The following is a 13,911-nucleotide window of genomic DNA, read 5'->3' on the forward strand; positions in this document are numbered from 1 at the left end:
GGCAGTACAAGGAGGGTCCCTGTAACTTAGTAATTCTTTTGCTTGCTTCACTTTTGGCCTGAACACAGGAATCTGTCTCAATCACCCTGTAAGGTGCAATATTTACAGGCCACACTCCTGAGCCTGAGCTGGCTGAAATCTCTTCTCAGAGCAGATTAAATGCGCATATCCAAGCCATCAACAGGGCATTTCTGCCCCTACCTGTGAGCCTCCTGTTCCCACCTTGGGTAGGCAGACCCCACCCCTCCAGCAAGAGACATCGGCACAGCTCCCACCCCCCAAATAAAAGCAAAGCACCAGCTGTTAATGCTGTATTCACAATACCATACTCCACAGACAATGTGACTTTATTCACAAGTATGATTTTTACAGAGGTAGAACAAAATACTTTGTATATTTTTTTTTTAACTATATACATATAAAGAATATAATAGAATGACAAGAAAGAAAAAGTTGTAAACAAAACAATATTATGCCATCAAATACGGTACAAACAGCATGCATGAACAGCTTCAAATGAAATCTTGCTGGTGTAACTTTATTTTTTTTCTCATGTGGTAAATGAAGAGTAGTAAAGAGTCATGCTCGAATTGGATTGAGTATGCCACAGCTCTGCAATTTTGTTTTAATTATTTTTTTTCTTTTACAATAAACCAACAGGATCACTTTCTTTTCACTGTGGTGGGGAATGCTTTCGTAATGCCCAATGTAATATTAACAGAAAAATAGAATAATCAAATCTACAAAGTGTACTCTCATTTAAAAAGCAAAACCATAGAAACTGTACAGTTTTAAAAAGCGAATTATCTCAAATGCTTCTTAAGAGAATTTTCTAAAGAAAGAAAAAATATGCAGAATAAAAATGAGGAGAGCTATTGTTCTGTAACAAAGCTAATCAAATACTTGTTTTCTGTTCCAATAAACAGTTTTTTTAATTAATGACTATTCTGGAAATTATGAAGTGGGCCAGGTTTTATTAATGTTCCACTTGACTAATAAAGCATGAACTCCTTACAGGTACTATAGCTGTCATTCCCCTGGGGATGGATGGGGATTGGTTCTGCATGCATGCTGGAGACAGGGACAAGGTTTAGTCATGGGTATAGATTCTAAAAATATTTTGAAATGTGTTAAACATTTAGTAGCTTCTATAAAAATAATCTGGCTTGTTTTGCTACTGGATTGAGATTTGGATTTGTGATTTTCTGCTGAAATTCATTCCTGGCCAAGGATTTCCACTGGGCTGGGAGTTACCTGGGCTGCAGCAGGTCCCATGGCAGTGGCTAACAGCAATGGTTATAGCTCACACCTGAAACACCTGAAGCCAACAGCAAACCCCACACTGTTGTTCAGCCCTATGCCTCAGGCTGAACCTCAGGGATCTAGGATTTGGGGCATGGTGCTGTCCTGCCCCTCCATCCCTCTAATTCCCAGCCCATGTTATGGGAAGGGCAAAGGCTGGAGAGAGCAACTGTGCTTTTACTCCTGTGAACTATCAACTCTGGTGACAACCACCTTTCTGTCCCTCTTATCTGGACACACTAACTGCGTCAGCAGGGGGTCTGCCCTGGTCCCTGCCCTGCCCAGGGACAGCAGCTGCGTGTGCTGCCTGTGGGAAAACAGGGCTTTCTCTCTCTGATCAGGGAGGAAGGAAACTTTGAGCAGTGAGGTTAAATTTCCCTCCGGCAGGTCACCCCCTAAAATGTCATTTGAAGATTCAACCACACAAACAGAACCTGTACACTCCATTTGTCTTTATCAAGAACGTGAGGATTGTTACTATTAAACACACGCTGTTTGTGGACACACGTCAGGCACCAGCCCCAGCTTCAATTGCAATGAGTTTACTAAAGATCAGCAGAGAATTGAACAGAGAAGAATGGTGGGTCTCATTTGACTTTGAGCTCTCAGGTGATCCTGGTCTTCAGGCAGAAGCTCAACTCAACCTGATAGTGAACATGGGGTGCATCCCGCGTCCCGTGCAAATGACATGGGGTTGGCCTAAATAACATCCTTTGCCAGACCACAAGGATTAAGTTAACTGCAGTGAAAAGAAATACCTGCCCTGCATGGCAAATCCATCTCTGTGGCTTCATCCATGGCTTTGGCATCTTCCTGGGAAATGGACAGTCAGACCCCTCTAGATCGCCCTGGTGCAACAGAAACCTGTGTTTCACTAATTGACCCTGCAGTAAATTATCACCCCCAGAAACAGGGCTTTATTGAGGGGTGTGAACAGTGTGCTATGCACAGATGAAATATTCTGTGTGGTTGTTTACAGTCAACAGAATAAGCCTTGCACCTCTTTGTGGAAGAACTGTACAAAACATGGCTGAAATAACAGGATTGTCGATGACGGTCAGTGGGGGATACTCTAACCCTCTGAGTAAGACTGCATCTTTCTGTTGTGTAAACTGGTCTACAAGGATGAATAAAACAACACATTCCTGCCACATTAGCCTTGGGGAAGATTAATGCCCTCTAATCTACGCTAAATAAACTCTGAAGCATGAAGTCCCACACTTAGCTGCTTGTGAATTAATAGGGATCACCCTGAAATTGCTATTATGAAATGCAAATATTTGCAAAAGAACAATTAAAAAATATTCCTGAAGTGCAACGAAAGGCTCGTCAGTCATGTTTGTGGTATGCACAGGGACAGTCAGGAGGCAAACACTAATGAATCCCAGGGCAGAAATCTGTGGTAAAACCCCATTAGCCCATTGGTAGTGGGTGATGGCACAGCATCTCACACTGGGAAATAATTTCACCCATTAATCAGAGGGCTTGGCTTAGGATGCCCCAATTTTGATTCTTTGGACAGTTTGTTTGCATACAACTACTTGTATTTTCAGAAAGCTGCAGTATGTGGCTCACAGTAAATCTACTTCAAACACTTGCTGATACGGCTCAAACTGATCTCATCTGCCCTGATCTCCAATTTTGTGTTAGCTAAAGTAATAAAAGAATCCTGTTAAACCTAAATTATCAAATGAAAAAGGCAATTTTCTCATTTATACTCCATTAGTTTTTTTAGTTATTGCTAGGAAAGCTCTAAAATGCTTAGGCCATAAAATAAACATGTGGCTTAATGTACAGTATGTGTACTTAAGAGGATGATGGCATCTGCAGTAACTGCTCTGTACTGCTATAGTAATGGGATGCACAAATTAAGCAACAGCATATATCAAGTAAAGCATACAAAAATGTATGGCAAAAAGTAACAAGCCTTCTGCTTTTTTTTGTTTTGTTTTTTTTTTAGTAACTCTTTAATTGCTAAAAAGAAGAAATCACCAATATCCACACCTACAACACAAAATTGCAACATGGTTGATTTTGATTGATGCTCATCACATCTGTGCCAGCAAAACTCTGTGATACTGTTATTTTTAACATTTCACTGATTAGAAGTTTATAAAAGCTCCCCTTCCCAAATTAAATTCAATTATATATTTTCAAGTGCTGAAGTTAAACAATTAGCCTAACATGGTTTCAAGCACACAACACTCATAAGATTTTGGGAAAGAAGTACCCCAGATTCTTAAGTCACAGAGATGTAAGATAGCATATGAAAAAGCATCCAAGTATTCACTTTTGAAAATGAAATTAAGAGCCTAGATCACTTAGGTACCTTCAGTAATTTTACTCTCAGGCCCTTCATTCAAACATATCAGAGTACTTTCTATCAATAATGTCAATTCCTTTAGAAGAGTACCACAACAAAACCTGTGAATTCACAGAAGCAAGATTGCATATCCAAACCATTTACAGACATATTTTAGCATTACTTTGCAACAGTAGGCATTAGGATTTTGAGAATACATGAATCTCTGAAATTCAACATTTGTGCTGCTATACCCCTTCATGCTCAGTTCAAATAGGTGTCTTTCAGAAAAATGAGTGAGCAGAGCCTCTGCAGAAAGCTGCAACAAATGCCTGGATCAGACAAACTCGATGAGAGTCATAAAATGCAGATTGGAGAGTTCTTCTTCAGCCAGGCTTTTACAGAAGTACACTTTCCTGGCTAAAAAGGATGGCACAGCAGAGCTTTACAGAGGGAAATGCAAAAATATAAAGAGGAGAATCCCATTTTCTTCCTCAGTAATCCCATAAAACCAACAATCTCTTTCTATAACAGCTCTGGACAGTTACCTGACTGCTGACAGGACCTTTCCCATCACCTGAGGGGAGTCTGTGCTCTCCTTTTCTGTGCTGTCAGCGCCAGGTACATGGTCAGAGTGGTGCTCATTATGCCCTGGCTTCCCATTAATGTGACCAACTTGTTTTCTCCCCAGTTGCAACAACCGTGCAAGCCTGTTTTACTTATAGTTCAGATTTTCTTCCTCTCATGGCACAAAGCTGAAAAGTAAACAACAGTTAAGAAAACATTTGCTTGCCAAAGCCTGGCATGAGAAGGTGCAAGCTCTCCTTGCCAGAGCCTGGACCTGTGTTTGCTCACACCCACAGCACTGTTTCATGCTCTAGCTTGGCACTGTATGGGAACAATCACCATCCTCTTCAGGCCCTCACGCTTATTCAGCCTTTGAGAAGTTACAAAATATAACAGAACACTGTTTTCTGAGACTATATTGACTGCACTAATTACCCACAATATTGTATATTTGCTATTAAGAACATGAATGTGTGCTTTCAAAGTGTGACATTCAGGGCTTCGAGGATGTGGGAGGAATTACATGGATTGTTCTGTCACTTAATCCGAGGCTTTGATGTACTTTTAAAAAATTGTTTAAAACCCCAAAAAACAGAATACACATTTTAACTGTTGAACTTTCACCAGCTAAAGGAGTTGGTAAGAACCCTATCACTATGTGGTTACAACAGAAGATACACAGTTAAGGTCAGGTCACGGTTTCCAAGAACATTCACAGGGACTGAGGATGAGGAAAACGAGGGATGGATTCTGCAGGAACCTTCGGGAGACTGAGCTGCTCACTGGGGAAGGGCCTTGAGTATTGCATTCACTTCCTCTGCAACTGCTGTCAGAGCAAACTCAAACTGCTCCTGTGGAGAGAACAAACACACACCCTGAATAATAAAACAAAACACTTTCCAGAAGCAGCTGAATGTCCTCAAGACATTGTTAAAAATATGAATATGCAGGATGAACTGTACAGTGCCATGGAAAGGAACAAAATGTTCTGGGATTATTGATGTCATATAACATGTTTGACAGCATCTCGAAGCCGGAGTAATTTTAATGGAGAAAAATGTTAGTAGCAGAACCCAAGCTATTGGGACACAATGATGTATTGCTGCTGCATGGTCAGAAGGGTTTGGGAGTAGCTGATCACCAGCCATTTCCTTCTGACACAGAGATGGGAACACAGTAACATAACTGAAATATGAAGTAAGTGAGATGCTGTAAAGCAGAGACTGGTTTTTCTCAGGACTGTTTCTAGTTGAAAGAATCTAGAATAAATATCTCCTCCCCTGATATCTATTTTATAGAACAATATCTGCTTTTTTGGCTTACCTGTCATTGACCTTTTTAAGCCTCTCCTTTTAATGTCCTTTCCACACCCACAAATTACTCAATTTTGTTAAGACCACTCCTAAATAAGAAATGCTTGGGAAGGCTTTTCTCTGCTATTAATGTACGGTAACCTCAACATCAAAATGCTTAAGATGCTTCTGTGCTGGGTTGGCAGAGGTGTGAAGGACACAGCCATGAACGGCGACTTCTTCTAAGTGCAAACCTAACACACTCCTGAACTGTGTAGTCCTACAGAAGGGCAAAGGAGTTTTAAATCCTCAAGGTTAACAGGTGTTCTATTTTCCAAGCAAGTAATTTTTTCTTAGTAATTTAGCTTACTGAAATGTCTGACAGGGTGATTTGGAGTTGGAGACTTTTCAGTGGAAAGTTTTCTCAAAATACAGGTAAATCAAAGACACCAGAACTGTGGAGAAATTTCTGGATTTTCTGGAAGTACTCCAAGAGTGTAAGCCAGCTGGGGTCAAGAGCTGCTGAGGAATCGACTCCTAGGATGCAGGTTTGAGATGTACCCTGCAAAGCATCCCAAGATCACTGCTGGGATACTATCTGTGTCTCCCATTAGAAAATAGGTGGTCTGCACCTCCAGCCCCTCAGTTAGGGCTACCAGGGGCTGTGTGGGATGGCTACAGAATACAGCCACCCCCAAAAGTAATCACTGGGCCAATAGCATTAATGTTCCGCAGTGTTTCACTTTACTGAAGAAATCTACAGGAAGGATGAAAGAACAAACTACAGATGTACAGCTCATAGTTCAGAAAGGCAGCTGACTCTTAATTCCTGCAATCCAGTGCCAGTCTTCTCTGCCTTGTCTTATGCAGTCATCTCCCATGTGGAGATGCTTCAGAGAAGCAGTGATGGGCGCAGTGCCAGAGCAGAAAAAGCAGAACAAAACTCAGAATAATTTCTCAGCGACACTGCCATTCAAGAATTTTGCTGTCTGCTTGGTGCTGTCAAAGTGGCATCCATATACACTTGCTGGACTGCAGCCAACAGCTTTTAATCAATTCACCCTAAAGAGCAGGACTCATCATCAGTAGGCACTGCAAATGGTGTACATGACGGCCTATGGCTCCCTGCATTGTCTAAGGTCTCTGCAATTAAAGGAAATCCTGGGAATGCTGGGGGCCATCCAGGAGCATCAGTTGTATTTTAACTGGGGCACAATGAGTGTGTGAGAGAAGCTGGAGAGCAGCAGGGTCAGAGAGGGCATATACTGGACATGCTGGGGAGAACCAAACTGGGTGCTTGTACCAGCTCAGAAAGCCTAAGGAAGAGTGTCTGCCTTGCCCAAGGACTCAGCAACAGGAGGTGTGACCTTAATGCCTGAGGCAAAACAATTTACAAAGTGTAATCTGCACAGCCAGAGCTCAAAACTGGCTGCAGTAAAGGGGACAGTAGAGCAGACATGAGATGTGTGGGCACATGGCCTGTCAAGGAGGGTGCAGCTGAGCTCTTCCCCCTCCATCCTTCTGCATAGCACACCCAGGTGAAAGGCAGGGAGTGCAGCTTCCATTGATGTGCATCACTACCCTCCCAGGAAAAGCCTTTCCACACCTTCCACACTTCTCCATGAGGACAGCTGCAGTTAGAGACAATTAATGTCAGTAATTTTTAAAGGAGCTCGGTTTGTTGTTTTGTACAGCTACACTGCCATTCACATATTCTATTTGCAGATACAAGACTCTCTGGAGATGAATTTTAACATCCAGCTTTGCCTAGAAAACAGAGCTGGACAGACATTCTGTGGTGTCAGTTCACCTATAATGCAGAGGTGACAAGAATATACTTAATAAAACATAGCTATGGCTATGTTTCATTAAGTCTACGGATAAAAATTCCCAGGAAAACAAAGTGAGTCCATGTAGCATATACAACACAGTAAGGAATCTATCTAATATCACAGATTGTGAGAGGATATAGGAGACAGGAAAAAAAGGAAATATATATTTTTCCCATCACAGAGAATACACTTCCTCCTTCATTACTTTTTCCTCTCACATGTGGCATATCAATTCTATTTTATGATTCCCCTGCAAAAAAAACAACAAACCCACAAACCCTCAATTATGCTTCTCAGAACTGCAGAATGTCGTTATGATAATTTCATTACAATTTATTATATACCGTGCTTTTGAATTAAAGATCCCTTCCAGAAGACAAAATGCTGCAAACAAATCCTTCCTATGCCTATTGGAAAGGTGGAGCGCTGCCTGCTGGAAACACAATAACATTGCTGAAGGAAGTTAGTGTTTATTTTGCCTAGGGATATCCTGTAATTGGCATTTCTAACCTGACTTTTAATCCATCGTTTTAAATTACTCCAAGAGTCTAATACTCCTCATTTGTATTCAGTTGGGAAAGCACAGGGGTTTGTTTAAATCCATCAGAAAAATTCTCAGGGGATCGTGCATTGCTAGCATGTAACCAGATATTTATAATTTGCAAGACATTAGCTTGAATAAGTGATTTGAGTGGTTTTGAGAAAATGACAATGATGGAAGAAGGAGCAAGAGGAGAGATAAGCAATATCCTAAGAAAATTTTTCATCCTGGATGAAAACACAGGATACATTTGTTTTCTGGAGCTCTTCCAGACAAATGTTTGGAGGGAATAAACATGTCTTGAGGGAGATTTTCATGGAACTCAGGTAACTATTGCTGAGCTAAGTAGGAGAAATTGTTCACATAACCTCATTCTTTGGTTCTGGAGTGATGTTTTTTCTTCTGTTGAAGGCAACAAGCCATAATTCCTCTGCCTTGAGAAGGAAACTGGAACCGGAGCTCTATGTTGCCACAGAGCTGCTACATATTTTGAATGCATTTGCAGAGTAGTCCAGGACTCATCTTACCTCAGAGTAAATATATATAACACTGGATACTGTGTGCTATTTCCCTTTTTTCCCAGTCTGAATAATCAAAGCAGAAGAAAGACTTGTGCAATTTTATGTCTTACTTGCAGATAAAGATTAGTTAGTTTTGACTGGCTCATCTTTATTTTTCATGCACTTACTTAATTGGCAAATAATAATTAACGTTCCCCAAGCTGTTCTTCAGCAGTATTTTCCATAGTATTAGTGGGAAATAACATGATTGGGAAGAGATTCAGGAAAAGTTATGAACCAATGACTCCTGCAGCACACATTTATTTCACCTTTGCCCCTCAGCAATTTCAACTCCCTAAACACTGCAGAATTTCCTATCAGTTTCAGCCCAGCCAAGATACAGTGCTGTCACATTGCTCTTGTTACTCAGTTTGGGACTATGACTATCATTTGATATCTTATAAGGCCATAAACAGATTTATTTCATCTCCATGGCATGAAAGAGTTTCTTAATTGTCATATTTGCAGCTCTTAATTTGCAGCAAATATCCCAGAATATCATTCCATACATCACTGGAATTGTTAATCACAGAAACTTTCATTTCTAATTTAAGGGACTACAACTGCACCATCAGCTACTATGTTTAAAAGTTTTGCATTGTGGAAAAATGTCAAAACTATTACAACTTACACAAATTATAGAGTAAGGAATTCATCTCACCAAAGGGTAAAAATATAGTTATCGTGTTACATCCATAAAGGTCAAGGCATGATGCAAGCTCTTCTGTTCAAAGATACTAAAATTTACTTGATTCCCTGCAAAACTTTATTTCTTTTAACCCCAAACTTTTGGGTTCTTTTTTCCAGAAAAAAAAAAATCAAATGCAGCAGTTATATTCTCTTTAATGAGTGGAAGCTTTAAAAAAAAAAAAAATTACATGCACTGTTAAGCACAGATACTCTAAGAAAATAATCCATAGTTCAGGATGAAAGCAAGAACATTCTTTCAAATGCACATTTTCCTTAGCAGGCTATAGATTGTTGTCTTGACTGTCCTTCATATATGGTAATCAAGATAGATGCTGGAGATGTTACAAGAAAGAACAGTAAACACCAAAGAAAGTAACCTAGATAAATCTTCAGCATAAATAAACCTCAGTTGGTAGGGAGCCAAACAGAGTAATCAGCAAGCGACCTGCGTTAAATTAGGTCATACCCTCTCTCTTCTGTCATGAAAATAACTACTGTGAAAGACCTTTAATGTATTTAAAATCCCAGTGGATTTATTGACAGTACCTTTGTCTGGACCATGCCCGGTCTCTGGTCCCTCAAGTGCTCCAGGGTAGCAGCAATATCAATCTCTTTAGCACCTGCAACAAACCACAAATTGGGCTGAGTTCAGAGCACAAGATAATCCATGCTGCATCTGTCAATCTCTTGCTATCAGGTTCCCTTTGGGCTAACAGTCCAATTGAAAATTATTACATCCATCTCTCAGCAGACTTGGCAGGCAGCTGCAATTTTTGTCTTCATATAGAAAAATAAGAGGTTGGGGTGCCTTTTACTAACATTAATTCAAGAGAAGCCAGAGAAAAACAAATTCTTAAAAATGTCTCTGCACCTAAAGCAGAATATATTTTGTGGAACTTAAGGGTCTGTCATGGCAATGCCACTGAGTGTCCCCTTGTCACTTCTAAGAGTATGCACTGAATTAAGGGCCTGAACCACATAAAGATTAATGCTGTAAAAACAAGATTTAGGTGACCTTTTGTCATCTGCAGCTGACATCCAGAAAACCTGTCTGTGGCTTCCTAGTTCAGGACCTGTCAGGCCAGCTTTGTGTGTGGTCTCTGTTTCACCTGGCCAGTCTATGGCATTTTCTTTTGGTTCTACTCCAGGTGTCAGGACATGGCTGCCCTGTAGCCACCGGCAGCACCAGGACATGAGAAATAGGCACAGCCAGCCTGACTGCTGTGGGACTGGCTCCCTGCCCCATGCACATGGAGGAGCTTTCGTTTAGTACATGAACTATGGACATCAAAGCAAGTCCTTGTCCCTCACCCCTTTCTCATAATCCACAAAGACTAGAGAACTGAAGGGGACAGGGAGATGCTGATTTCCTCCTCAGTTTCCTCCAGAGAAAGATATTTCAAGACCACCCTCCTCTTTTTCCTTAAGTGCTGAATCTGATGTTTTATGAAGGGATCAACGGAACATCAGGATTTTGGTCCTTTCTGCATGAGCTTCAAGAGTAGAAGCCTGGCTGGAAATCCTTTGAGGTGAAAAGTTCACCCTCAGAATTTGGCTCTCTTGTATCTGCTCCCTTCTGCATCTTGCAAGAACATCTCATGGTACCAAAGCACCAGGCAGATGGGCAGAGGGTCATCCTAACCCAAGTTTAACTACCCCATCTCTGCTCCACTATGCCCTACTGCCCTGGCTGGCTGTTCATTCTCCTAGGGCTGATGTGGGCCCATAGCTTCAGGAGCTTGGAAAGGTGTTGACCTCAGGTCTCTCCTCTTTTGTGCATTCACTTTCATCATTGGATGGTTCATCAAGGGCATGGATTGGCTACAATTCTGGACTCTGCTCTATTTTAAAGGATACTCTGTGGTGTGCTCTGGAAAAGATTTGACAACCACTTCCCATTGCCTGGTCCTACGAATTTCCTGTGCCAGCCTGTGCCAATTTGGGACTTCCTTCTGGAGGCATTTAAATATCCCCAAATATTCACAGGGCTCTCAGTGGCCAGCTTGTGGGCTATGCACCTAAAGCATTGCTGCTGCAATGTAGCTTGTACACACCTAGAATATATACTAGTTCAGTTCCCAGGACTGAATTTGGAGACTTGTACTCAACACTTACCACTCTTCCTACAACTCTTGTAATTTGAGGGCTTGTCTACCTGTAGTTAGATTCCTATCAATGTAAACATCATGCACCTCATATACCCAACTCAACTTTATAGCTCAGCACCATCTTTTAAAAAATTCAGGAAAGGAACAAACAGTGAATGATTTCATCTGGTTTTCTTGATAAAAGATATGAAATTTTATTTAAAAATAACATCAGCCCTACAAGAATAATTGATTTGGAATATATTCTTCAAATCAATGAAAATATGTTCTTCAGCTGTATCAGAAATGGAATGAATTCATTCAGTAAATATAACAGTGACGACTTAGAAATGGTGTCTGACAGATAGTTTTGCTAATTACCATGGGTTGGGGCATTGTATGGCTTTTGCTCCCCACCCCTCCCTGGGATTTACAGGGATGAGCTTTGAAAAAAAATAGAAGGTTTTATTTTAAAATGAAAACCCCCCAAATCTCCTTACAACAGAGCAGAGCAATAAATACTTACGTATGCTGTAAAGTCTGATAACAGTGACAGTAATTATACCTTAGATCTGTTGCAGGTTTTCCAGTGGCAATTCATCTGGAAAGCATCAGTAAAGGTAACCTCTTCACAAACCCTAACACTGGTGTAACACAGTAGCTCTCTTCAGTGTTTAATCTCACACATACATGTGCAATTAGGTGGGATTTTCCTGTTCCACCACAGCTGTGGATGGAAGCAGAGCTACGTGAGTACTGCACATGCTTTACAGGCTCACTCGTAGCCTCATTTGATAACCAGGAAATAAACGTAGCATATTCCAGTAGCATCTTGGTTCAAAGTAAGAGGAATTTTCCTTTCAGAAATTAAGATATGAGAAATATTTAAGACACTGCCATCCATGGACAAGGTTAACCACAGTCCTGAGCTTCCAAGGTGTATGCTGCAAGGATGAACACAGAGATCCTCTCACTGCATTGCAGGCTCAAGTACCCATGACTGTGAACATGTATGTCCCCCCACCAGTGAGGGACGATCTTTATTTGAAAATTCTATTGAAAATTTATTTCTATTGAAATTTATTTGAAAATACTCTAGCCTCAGGACAAAAAGAGAAAAGGTTCACAAAAAGACCTAGTTACACTCTTTAATGGCTAGACAGGCTTCTGAATTTACCTTTGAAAGAGTTAATTCCTCCATTTTTGTGATACAGATTGCAGGCATTTACTAGTGAACTGATGTTTGCTTTTTTGACATGACTAATAGTATGAACAACACTTGATTAAAAATCCTACTTTAGCAAAACACCAAAGCATATGCATGCACTGGAACATAAGAACAGTACTAGTGGGCTAGTATGCTTAATGGGAAGCTTGTTCTGAAGTGTTTTGTCAGTAAAGTCCCTAAAACATCTGTTTTTACTGACTAGTGTCCCCAGCCCATGGGTTGTGATCAGCAGGTCACCCAAAAGCATTTCTGATGTCCTCAGCAATAGGTAATTTTAAGGAAAAGTAGAGCAGATCAAGTCTTGTTGAGGTGCCATTGGGTTAGAGACAATCCAAAGCAGAGACGTGGATTGGTTTGCTACACCCTTTTTTCCACCTCTGAATGCTGTGGATACTACAGTGATGGGAAGGACATAAGTGCCTAGAGAGACAGATCAGTGAAACTTAGTGCTGCAAAGACAGGACACTGTTTCAGAAGAAAAACATCTAGGAACAAGAAAATTTACAGGACAAGAGATTAAATCAGTGGCATAGGAAAAAGTCAGCATGACTTGTTCTCTTGCTACATGAGTAAGCCTCTCTTCCTCCTCTGCCTCTACATGTTCTGCATCTATTCCCTTATTGTAACTAAAATAAATGGGTTTAAATATATATTGCTAGTCTCCTATTAAATCTCATTTTGTGATGAGGACTTTTTTCTATTCAAGCTTAGGCTACTCTGCTTCTGTATTATGTAAATTCAGCTCACTACCACTGGCATGTGCAATAGTCTGCGGAAAGTTTTCTGGTGACAGTCACAGACAAAGAAAGAGTCTTTCAAGGCACAAAGGGAGGTAACCCAATCTGCCTTCACAGGTGAGAGGAGCTCAGTGTTTAAGTGCAGCGTGGACTTTCAACTCCCTTTGGAATTATTTTGTTGAAATCTGACACAAATTCAACACTTTCCTTGCCATGCTGAGCTTTCTCTTTAATCTGGGAGTATGACAGTATGGCATAACATTCTACAGTGCCCAATAACATTTTATTTATGCTTTTGAGCCTTTTCAGGTGGCAAAAAATACAGCATATGCTACATGACGTGGGGAGAGAGGGATATTGCATCTAAGGACATTAAGGTCAAACCATGCTCTTACTGAGATGGCTGCAAAATATCCACACACAGCTAAGGCATTTTAAATATTGCTTATCTGGAAAGCCCACATACAAGCTAAATTTGATGCAGTGGTTTAGAGCAAAAGCTGGAAGAGCTTGATCCACTGATTCCAAGGATATCCCATTATTGGAAGTGTTTTGCTTAGGCTACTGAACTATTAAGTCCAGTAATAGATGCAGACGTTACTTTATTGTCATACAACTAATAATCTAGAGGAAGGGTTAAAAATACTAGGCTGGAGAGCAAGTGACATTTGGAAAAGAAAACAAAATATGTCAAAAAGGCAATATTTTCTATCTTTTCTTCCCACCAAAATATATCTGTCTGCTACTGGTTTCAGAAGCTAAAGAGAGGGATA

At 40.6% G+C, this 13,911-nt stretch overlaps 1 protein-coding gene across 2 annotated transcripts in view; it reads right to left on the reverse strand.

Annotated features, from left to right (window-relative positions):
- Positions 1-303: 303 nt before the first annotated feature.
- Positions 304-13,911, reverse strand: part of PTPRN2 (protein tyrosine phosphatase receptor type N2) — a 653,490-nt gene continuing 639,882 nt past the window's right edge. For both annotated transcript variants that reach the window (XM_048327270.1, XM_048327179.1), the window contains 2 exons: positions 9,633-9,706; positions 304-5,022 (listed from right to left, as the gene is read on the reverse strand). In XM_048327270.1, coding sequence (XP_048183227.1) covers positions 4,951-5,022; positions 9,633-9,706 — 146 coding nt within the window. In that variant the 3' untranslated portion in view covers positions 304-4,950. The remainder of the gene's footprint in view (positions 5,023-9,632; positions 9,707-13,911) is intronic.

This window comes from Corvus hawaiiensis, chromosome 1 (genome assembly GCF_020740725.1).
Source record: "Corvus hawaiiensis isolate bCorHaw1 chromosome 1, bCorHaw1.pri.cur, whole genome shotgun sequence".
NCBI lineage: Eukaryota > Metazoa > Chordata > Aves > Passeriformes > Corvidae > Corvus > Corvus hawaiiensis.